The 20,858-nt window shown below is 44.4% G+C and overlaps 2 protein-coding genes across 2 annotated transcripts in view; both read right to left on the bottom strand.

Moving 5' to 3' along the window:
• Positions 1–2,969, bottom strand: part of LOC139229045 (zona pellucida sperm-binding protein 4-like) — a 52,622-nt gene extending 49,653 nt beyond the window's left edge. Inside the window, exon 1 of the mRNA XM_070860707.1 lies at positions 2,846–2,969. Within this exon, the coding sequence (XP_070716808.1) occupies positions 2,846–2,969 (124 nt within the window). The remainder of the gene's footprint in view (positions 1–2,845) is intronic.
• A 302-nt stretch (positions 2,970–3,271) lies between these two features.
• LOC139229044 (zona pellucida sperm-binding protein 4-like) lies at positions 3,272–20,441 on the bottom strand. The gene is made up of 10 exons (XM_070860706.1): positions 20,342–20,441; positions 20,104–20,232; positions 12,421–12,599; positions 12,253–12,350; positions 12,039–12,172; positions 11,765–11,954; positions 8,153–8,300; positions 7,983–8,055; positions 7,691–7,801; positions 3,272–3,417 (listed from the first exon to the last, which is right to left on the bottom strand). Exons 1-10 carry the CDS (start codon positions 20,439–20,441, stop codon positions 3,272–3,274), a joined length of 1,308 nt encoding a protein of 435 aa, XP_070716807.1.
• Between the last annotated feature and the right edge of the window lie 417 nt (positions 20,442–20,858).

Below are 20,858 nucleotides of genomic sequence, written 5' to 3'. Positions count from 1 at the left end.
TCTGCATAAGTCAACCCCCTCATCTCTGGAATCAACTTAGTGAACCTTCTCTGACCAGCCTCCAATGCAAGTATATCCTTCCTTAAATACGGAGACCAATATGCTACGCAGTACTCCAGGTGTCGTCTCACCAATACCCTGTAAAGTTGTAGCAGGACTTCACTGTTTTTATACTCTATTCCCCTTGAAATAAAGGCCAACATTCCATTTCGCTTCCTGATTACTTGCTATACCTGCATACTAACTTTGTTTCATGCACAAGGACTCCCAGGTCCATCTGAACTTTGCAATTGTTCTCCATTTAATTTATAAATTGGTTTTCTATTATTTCTGTCAAAGTGGTTAACCTCATGGGAAAAAAATTTGGCAGATGGAGTACACTCACTTAACTTGTCTTTATCCCTTTGCAGATTAGTATCCTCCTCAGAATTTGCTTTCCCACCCAGCTTTGTTTCGTCAGCAAACTTGGCTACATTACACTTGGTCCCTTCACCAAGTCATTAATAGATTGTAAATAGCTGAGGACCCAGCACTGATCCCTGTCGCCACTTTGCCAGCTGTAAAATGACTCATTCATCCTTACTCTCTTTTCTGTTAGTTAGCCTATCCGTGCTAATATATTACCCCCAAACCTGTGAATTTTTATCTTATGCAGTAACCTTTTGTGGCAACTTATTGATTGATTGCTGGAAATCCAAATATACCACATCCACTGGTTTCCCCTTATCCACCCTCCCGTTACTTCTTCAAAGAACGCCAGCAAATTTGTCAAATATGATTTCCTTTTATAAAACCATGCCAACTCGGCTTGAATTATGCTTTTCCAAATGCCCCGCTACTGTTTAATTATTTACTCCAGCATTTTCTCAACAGAAGTTTGGCTAACTGGTTTAGTTTCCTGCTTTTTGTCTGCCACATAAAAGGTTACTGCTCAAGATAAGAGCTTAAGGTTGAGGCTAATATTAGCTTGGATACAGGATTGGCTAACAAAAACAGAGAGTCAGGATAAATGTGTAATTTTTAGGTTAGCAAACTAACTTGTGACATGCTACAGGGATCAGTGCTGGGGCCTCAACTATTTACAATTTATTTCAATGACTTGGATGAAGGGACCAAGTGTAATGTAGCCAAGTTTGCTGATACAAAGATGGGTGGAAAAAGCAAATTGTGAGGAGAACACAAGGAAGCTACAAAAAGGGATATCGACAGACTAAAAGGAGTAGGCAAAAAAAATTGGCAGATGAGTATAATGTGGGAAAATGTGAAGCTATTCACTTTGGGAGGAAAAAATGATTTAAATGGGGAGCTATTAGAAAATGCCTTGGTCGAGGGATGTGTGGGTCCATGTACATGTAACAAAGTTAGCATGCATGTACTGGAAGCAATTAGGAAGCCAAATGGCATGATGACCTCTAATGCAAGGAGTTGGAGTATAAAAGTAGGGAAGTCCTGTTGCTACTGTACAGGGTGTTAGTAAGACCACACCTGGAGTACTGCATACAGTTTTGATCTTATTTAAAAAGGATGGATTTAGTGCAGTGGAGGCAGTTCAGAGAAGGTTCACGAGGTGGATTCCTGAGATGAAGGGGTTGTCATATGAAGAAAGGTTGGGCCTATACTCATTGGTGTGGGATCTTATTGAAACATTTAAGATTCTAAGGGGGCTTGACCATGTAGATGGAGGATATTCCCCATGGTGGGGGAATCTAGAACTGGGGCATAGTTTACAAATAAGGGGTCACCCATTAAACAGAAATGAGGAGGAGTTTCTTCTGAGGGTTGTGAATCTCTGGAATTCTTTACCCCAGAGAGCTGTGGAATGTTGGTCATGGAATATATTAAAGATGGAGGTGGACAGACTTTTGAAGGACAACAGTCAAGGGTTAAGGGCAGTAGGCAGGGAAATGGAGTGGAGGCCAAGATCAGTTCAGCCATGATCTAATCGAATGGTGGAGCAGGCCAGAGGGGTCAAATGGTCTACTCCTGCATGTCATGTAGGGAAGGAAATTTGCCATCTTCACCTGGTCTGGCCTGTATGTGACTCCAGACCCACAGCAATGTGATTAATGACCCAACAAGTCACATGAACAACTGAATTAAATCACCCCCTCACTTGTTGGGCTTCTTACATATTGGCTGAAGTTCTCGAAATGCATTCTAGGAATTCTGCACCTTTACCATTCACACCTACTTTCCCAGTTATTAGGGTAGATGATACCCCACTATTACAGCTCTATAGTTTTTGCAGTTTGTTCACATTTGTTTTTCTCTCCCTCTGGCTGCTTGAGGGTCTATATTACACACCCAGTAGTGTAATTACCACCTTTTTGTTCTTCAATTCAACCCGAATGGCAGCATTTGTTGACCCCTCTAACCAATCCCTTTTCACAGCTGTAATTGTTTAATACTACAACCGCCCCCTCCTTTCCATCCCATCTAAAAACTCCAACAAGGAATATTGAACTGCTATACCTGACCTTTCAGCCAAGTCTCAGTAATAGCTATAATATCATACTCCCAAGTGTGTATCTGTGCTCAGCTCATCTGCCTTTTCCCCCATTCTCCTTGTATTGAAGGTATATACCATTTAGTGGTGCCAAACTCCCTTGTTGTCCATTTTTCAGCCCTGGTTTCCCCAGTCTTCCAATTCCAACTTTCTGCTGCCCAATTCCTGCTTTGCTTCTCTCCCCACTGAATCTATTCTCTGGTCCCCATCCCCTGCCAAGCTGTTTAAACCCTTCCCAACACTGGGAAAGCCTCCAGTGAGGTGCAACCCTTCTAGCTTGTACAGGTTCCACTTCACCAGAAACTGCCCCAATGCCTCAGGAATATGAAGCCCTCCTACTTGCACCATCTTCTGCTGCCGCTGGGACATCCTTGACCCTGGTGCCAGGCAGGCTACTAAACAGCAGCTGAACCACCCGTGGTGCCATGGACTTGGCTCTGACTGCACTCCCCAGAAGCACCATTGCCCCCACCAGTACGCAGGAGCCTCAGTACCTCACCATGCTGCAGTGAGTAGCCTCAGCAACCACCACAGGGGGAGAAGGTGAACTTACTGCGATGCTCACGAGCCCAAGAGGATGCAAGCTAAAAGTTAAACGAACATCTGAAAGCCAATCCCCAAATTCTTGCCCAATCACATTGCAAGTTCCGACAATAAAAATGCCAGTCTCCAGTGCTAACTATGTGAAGTGATCATGTTACTTAAATCTCCCAGTTACAAACAGACACCGTCACATTTCTCCAGCAGTTTATTTCTGGTCAGGATCTACAGTTCAATCTCACTGCTTTGGGAAGTGACAGCTCTTGGTTTCCACATCATGTACACTGCAGCCACCACCAACAGGGACACAGCCACCACCATGAAGCCAATGGCTGCTCCATGCAGGAACCGAGAAGGAGCCCCAGCACCATCTATTGGGAGACACAAGAGGTTACATGTGCAAGGGTTTCATGACCCAGTCACAGAATAGTGCAGTAAATAGACAGACTTGCATTTATAAAAGTGCCTGTCACACCACCAGATGGCTCAAAGTACATTACAGCCAATGAAGTACCGGGAGTGTAGTCACTGTTGTAAGGTGGGAAATGCAGCTGACAAACAGCACTGTGATAGTGAACAGACAATCTGTTTGTTATGCTGGAGGGATAAATTTTGGCCAGGACACAGGATAACTGCCCTGCTTGTCAAAATAGTGCCATGGGATCTTTTACATCCATCGAGTGCAGACAGGGCCTCGGTTTTAGGTCTCATCTGAAAGATGGGACTTCTGAGCACAGTGCTCCTTCAGCACTGCACGGGAAGGTCAGTCTAGATCTTGTGCTCAGGTTCCTGGAGTGGGACCTGAACCCACAGCCTCTGACTCAGGCAAGTGTGCTACCAACTGACACTAAGAAACATAGAAAATAGTTGCAGGAGTAGGCCATGAGCCTGCACCAACATTCAATATGATGACTGATCATGCAACTTCAGTACCCCATTCCTGCCTTCTCCATAACCCTTTAGCCATAAGGGTCACATCGAACTCCCTTTTGAATATATCAAATGGACTGCCTCAATAATTGTGGTAGAGAACTCCACATGCTCACAACTGAGTGAAGAAGTTTCTCCTCCTCAGTCCTAGATGGCTTACCCCTTATCCTTAGACTGTGACCTCTGGTTCTGGACTTCCAACATCAGGACCATCCTTCCTGCATCTAACCTGTCCAATCCTGTCAGAATTTTGTGTTTCTATGAGGTCCCCTCATTCTTCTAAATTCCAGTGAATATAAGCCTAGTCAATCCAGTCTTTCTTCATGTCAGTTCTGCCTTCCCAGGAATCAGTCTGGTGAACCTTTGCTGCACTCAATAGCAAGCACATCCTTCCTCAGATGGAGACCAAAACTGTACACTATTCAAGGTGTGGCCTCACCAAGACCCTGTACAACTGCAGCAAGACCTCCCTGCTCCTATACTCAACTCCTCTTGCTATGAAGGCCAACATGCCATTTGCTTTCTTCACCACCTGCTGTACCTGCATGCCAACTTTGAATGACTGATGTACCATGACACCCAGGTCTCATTACACCTACTCTTTTCCTAATCCGTCACCATTATAATATTCTGCCTTCCTGTTTTATCACCAAAGTGGATAATCTCACATTTATCCACATTATACTGCATCTGCAAGGCATTTGGCCACTCACCTAACCTGCCCAAGTCACCCTGCAGCCTCATAGCATCCTACTTACAGCTCACACTGCCACCCAGCTTAGGGTCATCTGCAAACTTGGATATTTATTCAATTCCTTCATCCAAATCATTTATATTGTTAATAGCTGGGGTCCCAGCACTGAACCTTGCAGTCCCCCACAAGTCACTGTCGGCCATTCCAAAAAGGACCCATTTATTCATACTCTTTGCCAACCAGTTCTCTATCCACAACACATTACACCCAATAGCATGTGCTTTAATTTTGCACAACAATCTCAAGAGATACCTTGTCAAAAGCCTTTTGAAAGTCCAAATATACCACATGAACTGGTTCTCCCTTGCCCACTACTAGTTACATCCTCCAAAAGTTCTAATTTGTCAAGCATGATTTCTCCTTGATAAATCCTGACATGGACTGATCCTGTCACTGCATTCCAAATGCAGTGCTATTACATCTTTGATTCCAACATTTTCCCCACTACTGATGTCAGGCTAACTGGTCGATAATTCCCTGTTCTCAAAAGTGGGGTTACATTAGCTACCCTCCAATCCATAGGAACTGATCTAGAGGCTATAGAATTTTAGATAATGGCCACCAATGCATTGACTATTTCTCAGGCCACTTCCTTAAGTACTCTGGCATGCAGACTATCAGGCCCTGGGGAATTATTGGCCATCAATTTCCATAACAATTTCCTGACTAATAAGGATTTCCTCCTTCTTGCTAGACCCTCAGTCCTCTCGTATTTCCAGAAGATTACTTGTGTCTTCCTTAGTGACGACAGAACCAAAATATTTGTTCAGTTGCTGTCAGTTCTTTGCAATGAATCTTGTGAATTTATAATGGGAAACAAAGGACCTACATTTGTCTTCGCTAATCATTCTCTTCACATATCTATAGAAGTTTTTGCAGTCAGTTTTCATGTTCCCTGCAAGCTTACTCTGATACTCTATTTTTTTCCCCCTCCCAATTAAACCCTTTGTCCTACTCTGCTGAATTCTAAATTTCTCCCAGTCCTCAGGTTTGCTGCTTTCTCAATTTATATGCCTCTTCCTTGGATTTAACACTATCCCTAATTTCCCTTGTCAAAGTTGAGCCACCTTCCCCATTTTATTTGCGCCAGACAGGGATGTACAATTGTTGAAGTTCATCCATGTGATCTTTAAATGTCTGCCATTGCCTATCCATCAATCATTTATGTATCATTTGCCAGTCTATCCTAACCAATTCACATCTCATACCATTGAAGTTACCTTTCTTTAAGTTCAGGACCCTAGTCTCAATTAACTGTCACTCTCTATCTTAAAGAATTCTACCATATTATGGTCACTCTTCCCCAAGGGGCCTCACACAACAAGTTTGCTAATTAATCCTCATTACACACCCAGTCTAGGATGGCCAGTTCTCTAGTTGGATCCTCAACATATTGGTCTAGAAAACCATCCCTTATACACTCCAGGAAATGCTCCTCCTCTATTGCTACCAGTTTGCTTAGCCCAATCTCTATGTAGATTAAAGTCACCCATGATAACTGCTGTACTTTTATTGCATGCAACCCTAATTTCCAGTTTGAAGCCATCCCCAACCTCTACTACTGTTTGGTGGTCTGTACACAACTCCCATTGGTGTTTTCTGCCCTTGCGTTCTGCTGCTCTACCCATAGATTCCACATCATCCAAGCTAATGTCCTGCCTTACTATTGTGTTAATCTCCTCTAACCAGAAATGCCACCCCACCTCCTTTTCCTTTCTGTCTATCCTTCCTGAAAATTGAATACCCTGGATGTTGAATTCCCAGCCTTGATCACCCTGGAGCAATGTCTCTAATCCCAATTACATCATATCTGTTACCAGCTATCTGCAGTTAATTCATTCAGCTTTTTAAATGAATGCTCCTTGAACCTTCAGGCTTGTTTTTATACAAACGTTGTCCTTAGAATTTTGTAATGTGGCCTTTTGATTGCTCTGCCCTTCACTTCCTGATCTCCTTGCTACATTTTGTTTCTGCCCCCATTTTACTTCCTTCTGTCTCCCTCCATAGATTCCCATCCCCGTGCCATATTTGTTTAAACCCTCCCCAACAGCACTAGCAAACACCCCGAGGACATTGGTTTGTACTGATCCCACCTCCCCAGAACTGGTTCCAATGTCCCAGGAATTTGAAACCCTCCCTCAAGCCATGTTTTCATCTTAACTACCCCGCTATTCATACTCTGACTAGCATGTGGCACTGGTAGCAATCCTGAGATTACTACCTTTGAAGTCCCACTTTAAAATTTAACTTCTAGCTCCCCAAATTCAGCTTGTAGGAACTCATCCTGTTTTTTTAACCCTATATTGTTGGTGCATATGTGCACCACGACAACTGGATGTTCACCCTCCCTCTCCAGAATGCCCTGCAGCCACTCCAAGACATCCTGGACCCTTGCACCAGAGAGGCAACATACCATCCTGGAGTCTCAATTGCAGCTGCAGAAACATCTATCTATTCCCCTTACAATAGAATCCCCCACCACTAATGCTTGCTCTCCCACTCTTTCCTGGCCTGCTGTGCAGCAGAGCACCCATGGTGCCATGAACTTGCCTGCTGCTGCCTTCCCCTCCAACAGTATTCAAAACAGTGATTGGAGGGAGATGACCACGAGACTCATGCACTACCTTCCTACAGTACAGGTGACTATTTGGCCCAATGAGTCTACACCAGCTCTTTCGAAGAGCAATCCAATTAGTTGCACTCATTCCCCTACAGGGATTTATCCAACTCCCTTTTGAAAGCAACGATAGAATGCACTACCTCAGTGGTGGATACAGATTCAAAGTTATAACACTTTTGCATGTCACCTATGGTTCTTTTGCAATCACCTTAAATCTATGCTCGTGTTATCAACCCTTAAGCCATGGGAAACAGTTTCAGTATCTAAACCCTTCTATCAAATCCCCCCTTACCCTCGCTGCTCCAAGGAGACCAACCCCAGCTTCTCAGCCACCACTTACCATTCTCTTCCAGCAGCTTCTCAGACTGGCGATTCTCACCTTCCAGGAAAATGATGGGGCCAGGGGCACTCACCAATGTTCCCTCATGGTCAGCTGCACTCCTGCGTCTCTCTATTGGGAGAAGCACTTGGATTAGTTCACCCTACTCCTCATCACGTCCCAACCAGGTAACAGAGTAATGTATCCCTACTGACTGGATACTGCGCCATGTTTAACGACACAGTTCAGAAATAAACTCCAGCAAGAGGCAAGTGTTGATTTAATGGCAAAGATGAAATGTGAAGGAACTCACTTGGGCCACATTTGGTTGTACAGTCATCCTGAGCAGAGGGGGAGCACAGCTCAGCACTGCAGTGTAAGTAAACCTAGAAGGGAGTTCAGAGTGAGCTTCATGGACACAGATGAAGCAGGCTGTTGTACCAAGAGCCAGGAAAGGCTTTCATTGGCTCAGACTTTGGTTACCTGTCCTGTGAGTGGCTGAGCAGAGTCTCCATCCAGGAAAATAAAAGTCTTCACTTCAAAGCGCTTGTGGTGGGTCGGGAACGTCAGGCTGGAAAACACATCCACCGGGTGTAGGAGGGTCTGGTAGTCATCTCCCTCATAGGGGCACCTGCAACAGGAGTGTGTCAGTGAGAGCCCTAGGGACTGGATCATTGGTGATCAGGGTTAGAGATCAATTCATTGAAAAGGAACAAAGTGACCACAGAATAAAACATCCACAAAGCCTCAATCTTTAAACCTATAGAAAATGCTCTCCTTATAAAACAATGCATTTCTTCTTTGCAGTCATTAACATAGCAGACCTGAGATTGTTAAATTGACAGAGTGCAGGGTGGGGGAATACGAGATTAAATGAAGCAAGGTAGGCACAGACTGGATGTCAGGCTGTTCCCCAGAATAGGGAGCCTCTGGAATACATTGCTGGCTGGTGGGTGGGTGCAGACTGAGCACATGTGCAAGAGGGAGCTGAACCAGGTCCTGATGGGGCAGAGATTACATCTCTTGCATTCCACTTGTCCATTGTTCAGAGAAGTGTCCTGACAATTAACATTTGGCCAAGTGTGGCCCATGTGATTGCCTGGATGGGATTCATTCACCAGAAGTAATGGGAGGAACCACAGTAATGTTTCCCTTGCTGGCCCTGGGTTATCTGTCCCTCCCAGATGACAGGACTCATTGTATCAGGGGGAAGGGGATAGGAACTGTCAAAGTCACAATGCTACAGTCAGAGTGGGCCAAGCTTGATGGGACAGTTGGTCTTTCCCTACACCAGTTTCTATGAACCTGTCAAGCCATCAGCCCTTGGATAAGGACAATCGGCCTGGAATAAAAGTTGCAAATTGGGGGGGGGGGGAAGCTAATTTTGCCAAGTTGGAGTGACTTAGCCATAGTGGACTGGAAACAGCTACTTGTGGGTAAATCAATGTCTCCCACTGTTCTGACATTCAAGGATGATATCTGAAAGGTTCAGGCCAAACATGTGCCCTTAAAGAAAAAAGCTGGAAAAACAATTCTGAAGCCCCCTGGATTTTGAGACTTATAGGAGAGGATAAAGAAAAAAGGGATGCTTATGTCACATCAATGGCTAAATACATAATATCGAAAGAAGAGGTAACATTTTTAAAATGCTATTAGGAATGCTGAGAGAACATAAGAAATTCTTCAGCGGTAAAAATTAAGGAAACATAGAAAATAGGTGCAGGAGTAGGCCATTTGAGCCTGCACCACCATTCAATATCATGGCTGATCATTCACCTTAGTACTCTTCCTGCTTTCTCTCCTTACCCCTTTAGCCATAAGGGCCATAATCTAACTCCCTTTTGAATATATCCAATGAATTGGCATCAACAACTCTGCAGTAGACAATTCCACAGGTTAACAAGTGAGTTAAGAAGTTTCTCATCAGTCCTAATTGGCTTACCCCTTATCCTTAGACTGTGTCCCCTGGTTCTCAACATCCAACATGGGGAACATTCTTCCTGCATCTCACCTGTCTAGTCTTGTCAGAAAACCCTAAGATGTTCTATAAATATATTAAGAGCAGGAGGATAACTAAGGAAAAGGTAGGGCTTGAGACCATGAGTGTAATCTTTGAGGTGAAAGATGTTGGTAGGATTCTTTAATACTTTGCATCTGTTTTCACAAGAAAAAAAAAAAGAGGTAATGCAGATACTGCTGGAGGAGGAGTTATATTCTGGATGAAATAAATGGAGGAAGTATTAAGGGGTTTAGCAGCTTTGAAAGTAGCTAAGTCCCCAGGCCCAGATGAAATGCATCCCAGGTTGTTGAGTGAAGAGGAAATAGCAGAGGCTTTGACCATCATGTTCTGTCCTTGTTGGATATGGGCATGGTGCCAGAGGACTGCTAATGTAGTACCCTTGTTTAAGAAGGGGAAAGGGATAGGCTGAGTAATTACAGGCCTGTCAGCCCACCCACAGTGGTGGGAAAATTATTGGAAAAAATTCTGAAAGACAGGATAAATCTGTATTTGGATAGGCAAGGATTAATTAGGGACAGTCAGCACAGATTTAAGGGAAGATAGTGTTTGACTAACCTGATTTAATTTTGCGAGGAGGTAACCAAGAGGGTCGATGAGGGTAGTGCATACGATGTAGGATAGGGACTTTAGCAAGGCTTTTGATAAGGTCCTGCATGGTAGACTAGTCATGAAGGTTAAAGCCCATGGGATCCATGACAAATTGGAAAGTTGGATCCAAGATTGACTTGGAGGTAGGAAGCAAAGGGTAATGCTTGATGGATGTTTGACTGGAAGGATGTTTCCAGTGGGGTTATGCAGGGCTAAATACCAGGTCCGTTGCTTTGTGGTAAATATCAATGATTTAGATTTGAATATAGGAAGTATGATTAAGAAGTTTGTAGATGACGACACTAAAATTGGCTGTGTGGTTGATAATGAAGAGGAAAGTCATGGGTTGCAGGAGAATATCAATCTACTGGTCAGAGCAGTGGCAAATGGAATTTAATTCAGGAGGAGAAGTGTGAAGTGATGCACTTTGGGAGGGCTAATAAGGAAAGGGTATACACATTAAGTGTTAGGCCACTTAGTTTAGATGAACAAAGGGACCTTGGAGTGCTTGTCCACAGATCCCTGAAAGTAGCAGGCCAGGTGGATAATGTGGTGAAGGCGACATATGGAATGCTTGCCTTTATTGGCCAAGGCATAGAATACAAGAGCAGGAAGGTTGTGCTTAAATTGTATAACACTTTGGTTTGGCCACAGCTGGAGTACTGTGCAGAGCTCTGGTCACTATTATAGGAAGGATGTGACTGCACTAAAGAGAGTGCAGAGGAGATTCACTGGGATGCTGCCTGGAACAGAGAATGTTAGTTAGGAGGTCAGATTGGATAGGCTGGGTTTGTTCTCATTGGGAACAGAGGAATTTGAGAGGAGACCTCAGTGTACAAAATAGAGGGGCCTGGACATAGACCCTTACTATCCACTATTTCTATTGGTGGAGGGGGCTATAACAAGGGCACAGTTAAGGAGGTTGGTGGAAGATTGGAATGGATTTGAGGGGGCCTTCTTTACACAAGATTGTGGGGATCTGGAACTTTCTGCCTGGAAGAGTTGTGGATGCAGAGACCCTCACCAATTTTGAGAAGGTTGGATGGGCACTTGAAGTGCCGTAACCTGCAGGGTTACAGACCTCGAGCTGGTAATTGGGAGTAGACAAGATGACTTTTGTTGGTTGGCACAGATATAAATGGAAAGTACTGTAGGAAATAGAATATGGCCAGGGTGATCACCTGGACTAGTTTCAATCACCTGGATGGTTGGAAGGGAATTGTCCCAGATTTTTCACCCTAATTTGGCCTGGGTTTTGATTTTTGCCTCTCCCAGGAGATCACATGGCTGCAGTTGGGGTGGAGTGTAGATATTTAGAATAAGGAGTGTTGCAGTGGTGAGGCAGATTGGTTGGCTGGGTGCTCTTGGCCTTTCCATTATTGTTCATGGATTTGGATGTAACCTTTAGGGCTGCTGATGAATGGCCGTGCAGCTCTGTTGGTCTGCGCAGACATGAGCCAAAATGGCCTTTCTATCCTTTTCCTTACCCATCCACCAGGAGACTCCATTGCACTTCATCGTTTGGGGCTGGGACAGGAGTCGCCCAGCAGGCATGCAACTTGAGGACAATCATTGGGTCTGTGCGCTCCTGGACACGGACCTCCACAAACACTGGGTCCTGAAGGATCCTCTGAATGGGGTAGTCACTATCCACATACCAGGATCTGTAGTTAGCACCTGAAAGGCAGACACAAGAAGCAGTCAGTCCCTGCATGGATACATTGCCAGGGCTTCAGTCACCATCACCCAGGGCTCTTGTACCTTTGGCAATTCTCAGTTGCAGTTTCAGAATGCCATCATCAGAAGCAGGAGATGGTGGGGGAGCTGTGTAAACTGTGACGTTGATTTGCAAGCCAGTCTCTTTCCTCCCCTTGTACTGGCACTGGACATGCAGCCTGCAGAGAGACAATAGCAGCTGGAGCTTCATTCACCAACACTTCCCTCCAACCCCGACATCTCCCTACCATCCTCCTACCTGAAGGTGCTGTCCCGGGTTATTGAGCCCAGCTTCCCAATCACAATCATCCTCTTACCCAACACATCCGTTTCATACACCAAGGTTCCATTCTCCTCCTGCAATGGGAACACTGGTTAATAGGGAGCTGCTTGATTCACACAGAATGCCCAACCCTTCAATACTCACCCGCTTGGTCGAGCCACAAGAGGTAATGGGGAAGCGAAAGGTCACAAGCTGGGCAGTGGTTAGTTTAGGCCTGCATTCCACTTCTTGTCCATCTTTCACATACAGAGAGGACAGGTTGAGGGCAGGTCGGGTCAGGTTCTTGGAGATGACGATGATGAACTGACCATCTGCTGTGCACACTGCAAGAGAATTACAATTCAATGCTACTGCTCCCATTGATGGTCAGGGGCTTCTCATTAGTGGAGAAATCAGGGTCCCAGACCATAGACTGGAGGAACAGAGTCTCAAAAGCCACAAAACAGCTGGACCACCATACAATCCAAGTGGAAGCACAACCATTTAGTGTGATTAGCAAGGCTGCATTTATAATATCTGGGCAGGACGAGGCCATTCAGCCCCTCGGGCCCAGTTCGACCAATGAGATCACAGCTGGTCTGTGTCCAAACACTATCCTTCTACCCATGGCTAGCAAAAACAGTATCAGATGTAAAAAAGTTAAGTGAGCATTGATGGCAGAGAGTTTTACACTCCCAGCACCCTTTGCGTGAAGTAGTGTTTTCCACCTTTTCTCCTGAATGGCCTGGCTTGGATTTATGTCTCCTTGTTCTAGACACTCACGAGCAGAAGGTTTCTCCATCAGCCCCATCAGCTCCTTCCAAATCCGAAAAATCTCCCGTTATCCATGTATATCTCAGGGTGCAATAGTGATTGGCCTGCTCAGGAAGGTTTGATACATTTGCTCTGCAAAGGAGCTCTCAAACACCGTGAAAGCGGTTCTGATCTTGCAATAGAAATTCTATTGCATGCAACATCAAATCCAAGTGATACCCATTTAGAATTAGGCAGTAAAACAGCAGATATTGGCTTACCCAAAATACAGCTCTACAAATACCTCCTCCTCAGGAGGAAGCAAGAAATGCAACAAAGTCAAATTAAAGAAACTAATTCTAAATCTGTGCAAGTTAGACATTATGCCCCATCCAGTCACAGGTCTCATTTGTTCATTCTAGCAGATCCTCCATTCTCCAAATAGGCCCCATTCCTCCCATCAGCATCCAACCCCCAGAAAACAAAGCCCCATACAGTGGAATCCAAAGAACTATAGTGCAGGTCTCCAATAATTAGAAACACCTTTCTCCTCCCGACACAGGGTGGCAAAAGCAGATTTAATTTTTTTTTTTTTAAATGCATGTTCTCAATAATTGCCCATCCTAATCCAGGAACACAGCTGACCAATGAAGTACTGCAGACTCCCAACACAGCACACCACCAATTCTACTCAAAGGGCAACTTCACCAAGTGTATCAACCTTAAAGACCAAACTTGCTCCATCCACCAAATCTACATGGTGAACCACAGGTTTGCGATCGACAGCCTTAGACTATAAATGGACCATTAGTATACAAGAGCATAACAGGTGCAGGAGTAGGCCATGCGGCCCCTTGAGCCTGCTCCACTATTCAATAAGAAAATGGCTGATCTGATCATGGACTCAGCTCCACTTCTCTGTATCCCCTTAAAGAGACTGTCTATTTCTGTCTTAAATTTATTTAAGGTCCCAGCTTCCACAGTTCTGAGGCAGCAAATTCCAATGATTCACACCCTTCAAGAAGTTTCTACTCATCTGTTTTAAATGGGTGGCCCCTTATTCTAAGATCAGGCCCTCTAGTTCTAGTCTCCCACCAGTGGAAACATCCTCTGCATCCACCTTGTCAAGCCCCCTCAATCTAATGTTTCAATAAGATCACCCCTCATTCTTCTGAATTCCAATGAGTAGATGCCTAACCTACTCAACCTTTCCTCATAAGTCAAACCCCTCATCCCTAGAATCAATCTAGTGAACCTTCTCTGAACTGCCTTCAAAGCAAACATATCCTTTTGTAAATATGGAAACTAAAAATGCAAGTAGTATTACAGTTGTGGCCTCACCAATACCCTGTACAGCTGTAACAAGACTTGCCTGCTCTTATACTCGAACCCCTTTGCAATAAAGGCCAAGATTCCACTGGCCTTCCTGATCACTTGCTGTACCTGCATACTATCCTTTTGTGTTTCATGCACAAGTACCCCCAGGTCCCACTGTACTGCAGCACACAATCTTTCTCCATTTAAATAACTTGCTCTTTGATTCTTTTTCTGCGAAGTGCACGACCTCACTTTCCCATGTTATACTCCATCTGCCAAATTTTTGCCCACTCACTTAGCATATCTATGTCCTTTTGCAGATTTGCTGTGTCCTCCTCACATTGCTTTTCCTCCCATCTTTGTGTCGTCAGCAAACTTAGCTATGTCACTCAGTCCCTTCCTCCAAGTCATTAATGTAGATTGTAAATAGTTGGGTCCCAGTATGGAACCCTGCAGCACCCCACTCATTACTGATTGCCAAACAAACAGAGAATGAACCACTTATCCTGACTTCTGTTTGCCAGCCAATCTTCTATCCATGTTAATATATTACCCCAACTCCATGAACTTTTATCTTGTGCAGCAACATTGTGTGGCACCTGGTCAAATGCCTTGGAAACATAGAAAATAGGTGCAGGAGTAGGTCATTTGGCCACTCGAGCCCACACCACCATTCAAGATCATGGCTGAACATTCACCTCAGTACCCCTTTTTGCTGCTTTCTCTCCATACACCTTGATCCTTTAGCCATAAGGGCCATATCTAACTCCCTCTTCAATATATCCAATGAACTGGCATCAACAACTCTCTGCAGCAGCAGGGAATTCCACAGGGTAACAACTGAAAGAAGTTGTTTCTCCTCATCAGTCCTAAATGTCTTACCCCTTATCCTAAGACAGTGTCCCCTGGTTCTGGACTTCCAGCATCAGGAACATTCTTGCCACATCTAATCTGTCCAGTCCTGTCAGTATCTTTTATGTTTCTATGAGATCCCCTCATCCTGCTAAACTCCACTGTATAAAAGACCAGTTAATCCAGTCTCTCGTACATCAGTCCAGCCATCCCTGGAATCAGTCTGGTGAACCTTCGCTGCACTCCCTCAATAGCAAGAATTGCCTTCCTCAGATTCGGAGACCAAAACTGAACACAATATTCCAGGTGAGGCCTCACCAAGGCCCTGAACAATTGCAGTAAGACCTCCCTGCTTCTATACTCAAATCCCTTAGCTATGAAGCCAACATGCCATTTGCCTTCTTCACCACCTGCTGAACCTGCATGCCAACTTTCAATGACTGATGAACCATGACACCCAGATCTCATTGCACCTCCCCTTTTCCTAATCTGCCACCATTCAGATAATATTCTGCCTTCGTGTTTTTGCCACCAAAGTGGATAACCTCACATTTATCCACATTATACTGCATCTGCCATGCTTTTGCCCACTCACCTAACTTGTCCAAATCACCCTGCAGCCTCTTAGCATCCTCCTCACAGCTCACACCACCACCCAGTTTCAGGCCATCTGCAAACTTGGATATATTACATTAATGATTTGGATGATGGAATTGTGTATTTTGTAAAGAGCTGGGGTCCCAGCACGGAGCCCTGCGGCACTCCACTAGTCACTGCCTCCCATTCCAAAAAGGGCCCGTTCATACTGACTGCTTCCTGTCTGCCAACCAATTCTCTATCCACGCCATTACATTACCCCCAATACCATTTGCTTTGATTTTTTACACACCAATTTCATGTGGGAACTTGTCAAAGGCCTTTTGAAAGTCCAAATACACCACATCCACTGGTTCGCTTGTCCACTCCTACTTACATCCTGAAAAAATTTCAAGATTTGTCAAGCATGATTTCCCTTTCATAAATCCATGCTGACTTGGACCGATCAGGTCACTACTTTCCAAATGCACTGCTATTTCATTTTTAATAATTGATTCCAACATTTTCCCCACTACTAATGTCAGACTAACCGGTCTATAATTATCAGTTTTCTCTCCCTCCTGTTTTAAAATAAAGTGCTGTTACATCAGCTACCCTCCAGTCCATAAGAACTGATCGAGTCGATAGACTGTTGGAAAATGATCACCAATGCATCCACTATTTCTAGGGCCACTTCCTTAAGTACTCTGGGATGTAGACAATCAGGACCCAGAGATTTATCAGCCTTTAATTTCCACAACACAATTTCCCACCTAATAAGGATATCCTTCAGTTCCTCCTTCTCACTAGACCCTTGGTCCTGTAGTAAATCCAGAAGGTTATTTGTGTCTTCCTTCATGACAGCAAAACCAAAGTATTTGTTCAATTGGTCTGTCATTTCTTTGTTCCCCATTATAAATTCACCTTAGTCTGACTGCAAGGGACCAATGTTTGTCTTCACTAATCTTTTTCTCTTCACATATCTACAGAAGCTTTTGCAGTTGTTTATGTTCCCAGCAAGCTTCCTCTCAAACTCTATTTTCCCCTTCCTAATTAAACCCTTTATCCTCCTCTGCTGAATTCTAAATTTCTCCGTCCTCAGGCTTGCTGCTTTTTCTGGCCAATTTATATGACTCTTCCTTGGATCGAACACTATCCTTAATTTCCCTTGTTAGCCACAGTTGAGCCACCTTCCCAGTTTTATTTTTACTCCAGATAGGGATGTACAATTGTTGAAGTTCATCCATGTGATCTATAAAGGTTTGCCATTGCCTATCCACCAGCAACCCTTTAAGTATCATTTGCCAGTCTATTCTCGACAATTCACTCCTCATGCTGTCAAAGTTAGCTTTCCTCAAGTTCAGGACCCTTGTTTCTGAATTAACTGTTACTCCATCTTAATAAAGAATTCTACCATGTTATGGTCACTCTCCCCAAGGGGCCTTGCACAACATTGCTAATTAGTCCCTTCTCATTACACATCACCCAGTCTAGGATGGCCAGTTCTCTAGTTGGCTCAACATATTGGTCAAGAAAACCATCCCTAATACACTCCAGGAAATCCTCCTCCACTACATTGCTTCCAGTTTGGTTAGCCCAATCTGTGTGTAAATTAAAGTCGCCCATGATAATTGCTGTACATTTATTGCACACATCCCTTATTTCGTGTTTGATTCAGTCCCCAACCTCACTACTACTGTTTGGTGGTCTGTACACCACTCCCACCAACGTTTTCTGCCCTTTCGTATTCTGTAGCTCCACCCATACCAATTCCACAACATCCAAGCCAATGTCCTTCCTTACTATTTCATTAATTTCCTCTTTAACCAGCAACACCACCCCACCTCCTTTTCCCTTCTGTCTATCCTTCCTAAAATGTTCAATACACTTGGATGTTGAGTTCCCAGCCTTGGTCACCCTGGGGTCATGTCTGAAGCCAATTACATCATATCCATTAACTGCTATCTGCAGTTAATTCATCCATCTCATTTCAAATACTTTTCACATTGAGGCACAGAGCCTTTAGGCTTGTCTTTGACACACTTTGCCCCTTTAGAATTTTGTCATCATGTGGCCTTTTGTTTTTTGCCTCAGGTTTCTCTGCCCTCCACTTTTACTATTCTCTTGTCTATCTTTTGCCTGTCTCTTATTTCCCTCTGCCTCCCTGCATAGGTTCCCATCCCCCTGCCATATTAGTTTAACTCCTCCCAAACAGCACAAGCCTTCTGGAAGTCCAAATACACCACATCCACGGTTTACCCTTTATCCACCCTGTTTGTTACATCCTCAAAGAATTCCAGCAAATTTGTCCCTTCATAAATCCATGCTGACTCTGCCTGACCAAAAGTCCTGCTACTTTAATAATGGACTCCAACATTTTCCCAAACACAGATGTAAAGCTAACTGGTCAATAGTTTCCTGCTTTTTGTCTGCCTCCTTATTTAATAGGGGTGTTACATTTGCAGTTTTCAATCTGCTGGGACCTCCCCAGAATCCAGGGAATTTTGGTAAATTACAACCAATGCATCCACAATCACTGCCACGACTGCATTTAACACCCTAGTGTCATGTATGCATGTTAATGTATGAACTGTAACACGAGTGCACTGAATGCACAAACACTTGTACCACCAGAGGGTGCTGCAGCTGGAGACCTATGGGTCATCTGTACACTGCAGCTAACTAAGTATGAAAAGGGAGCTCACCTCTTGGTGTCCTCACTCAAGGAGCTGCAATAAAAGACTAAGGTCACCACAGTTCAAGTAGTATACCCTTACCTCATGAAGTCATTATAATTGTGCTTGCATATACCACACCTAGGATGCAAGCCATGAGGTCCAGGGTATTTATCTGCCTTTAGTACCATAGTACTGAGTACCACCTCCTTAGTGATGGTGTTAAGTTCCTCCCCACCATAGCCCCTTGACTATCCAGTATTGAAATATTATTAGTGTCCTCAACCATAAAAACTGAAGTAGTATTTTGTGCCATCTCCATCATTACTAATTCCCCAGTCTCATTCTCTAAAGGATCTACATTTACTTTAGCCCTTCTTTTTCTATACCTATAGAAACTCTTGCTTTCAGTTTATATTTTGCACTAGTTTACTTTCAAAATTCATCTTCCCTTTAGTAATTAAAAAAAAGTAGTAATTCTTTGCTGGCTTTTAAAAGCTTTCCAATTATCTGTCCTCCCACTAGTTTTGGCCACTTTTATAAAACCAGGGCATACATGTACCACTATTTCTTTAGTTAGCCACAGATGGCTCTTTCCACTTGCAACCTTTCCTCCTTACTGGAATATATGGAGAGAGGTGAAATCTCTAAAATATACACCACTATTCATCAACCATCCTACACTGCAATCTATTTTCCTAGTCCACTTTAGCCAACTCTGTCCTCATACCTTCATAGTATCCTTTATTTAAGCTTAGTACACTGGTTAGAGATCCAACTTTCTCACCCACCATCTGAATTTGAAATTCAATCATGCTAGGATAGCTCATTCCAAGGGGATCCTGTACTAGGAGATTGTTTACCAATCCTCTCATTACACAGGACCAGATCTAAGATGGAACCAACCAGGGGGCCAGCTATTACATACTGCTCAAGGAACCCATCCCTTATGCACTCAATAAACACTTCAAGGCTACCCTGACCAATTTGATTTGTCCAATCAATATGGAGGTTAAAAATAATCCATGATTATTGCTATTCCTTTTTTACATGCCCCCACTATTTCCTGGTTTATGCTCCGACCAACAGAGTTGTTACTGTTAAGGGTCCTATAGATTACACCCACCAGTGACTTTTACCCCCTTATTCCTTATCCCCACCCAAACTGTTTCAACATCCTGATCCTTTGAGCATATATTTCTCACTATTGCAGTTATTCCATCCTTTACCAATACAGCTATCCCAGCTCCTTTGCATTTCTGACTCACCTTCCAGATTGTCAATAACCACATGATTAAGGGATAAGAACAGGGCCACCCATTGTAGAATTTCAGCAGGTGGTTACCTTACTACTCCTTCAGTGAACAATACTCGCATATCGAGCTAATGCCTTCCAACAGCCCGACCCCGAGTTATGGACACCTGCCTTCAGTATGACGGAGGAACAGCCATGCACATTGATGTTGTATTGAGTCCATTACAATAGCACACACCAAGCTCAATCCGCTTCACTCGGGACACCACGGGGAGATGGGTCCACAGACATGTCCACCCTTCCCCATTACACACCGAGCGATAGTAACAAGTGGGGATCATTGCCTGACCTACACACTTGCATTCTCCCCCATCCCCACAAGCATTCCCTGGAGAATGGGCTGGAGGAGCGCTTTGTTACCTGGACTGTTCCTCAGACTGTAGAAGCAGGGATGGACATTCGGGCTCCACGGGTCAAAGCAGCAACCCTGGCTGGTGCAATCGGCGCTGTGAATCCCCGGGTGACCACACTCAAATCTCCAGCCTGGGTCTGTTGGACAAACATCATCTCCGAGAAGCAATGGCTGGGCTGGGGGTAAGGAGAGACCGGCCAAGAGGCAGAGAGAGCAAACAACCGCCCAATGTGTCATCCCGGTTACTGCAAGCAGGAGAATAATCTGCTCCAACAACAAGCCGTTTAATGGCCGGGCTCCGAGTGCGACACGGAATTGGGAGCCAATCCCGCTGGGCCGGGTTCATCTTCCCACGGGTTACTCGGGAAGGTATTTTGCATTTTGGATAAGCTCTGTCTGTCAGCCTGTCTCCGCTGGTTCCCAAGGCTCAGTCTTCCATTCCTGCTGCAACTGGCCCTCGGGCCCATTGCACTCACTTTTTCTGCTCCAGTGTCAGAAGTTGTGCCTGGACCCTCCCTGCAGGGTTTGAATGTAGGCTGATCTATAACGGCTCCACATTCTCCATGGTGTAGTGCGGCACTGCCACCAGGCTAAGTGAGACAGACTAAGGACAGATCTAGTGGTCCAAAGCTGGGTAATACCAGAGGCTGTGGACCTTCAGCAGCAGCAGGATTGTAGAGCACACAATATGTAACCTTGACCTCACTCCTTGATCACCAACAAGCCAGGAGAATAACCCTGCTTCAATGCAGGTGTACCACAG

This window comes from Pristiophorus japonicus, chromosome 18 (assembly GCF_044704955.1).
Source record: "Pristiophorus japonicus isolate sPriJap1 chromosome 18, sPriJap1.hap1, whole genome shotgun sequence".
In the NCBI taxonomy this organism is placed as follows: domain Eukaryota; kingdom Metazoa; phylum Chordata; class Chondrichthyes; family Pristiophoridae; genus Pristiophorus; species Pristiophorus japonicus.
This window is presented reverse-complemented; position numbering and strand designations above follow the sequence as displayed.

Coding starts and splice junctions, on each gene's coding strand:
- LOC139229044 (XM_070860706.1), bottom strand. CDS start 20,441: ATGAACCCGGCCCAGCGGGATTGGCTCCCAATTCCGTGTCGCACTCGG. Junction 12,173..12,252: donor ACCCGGGACAGCACCTTCAG/GTAGGAGGATGG, acceptor GTCTCTCTGCAG/GCTGCATGTCCAGTGCCAGT. Junction 8,056..8,152: donor CTCAGCCACTCACAGGACAG/GTAACCAAAGTC, acceptor ACTCCCTTCTAG/GTTTACTTACACTGCAGTGC.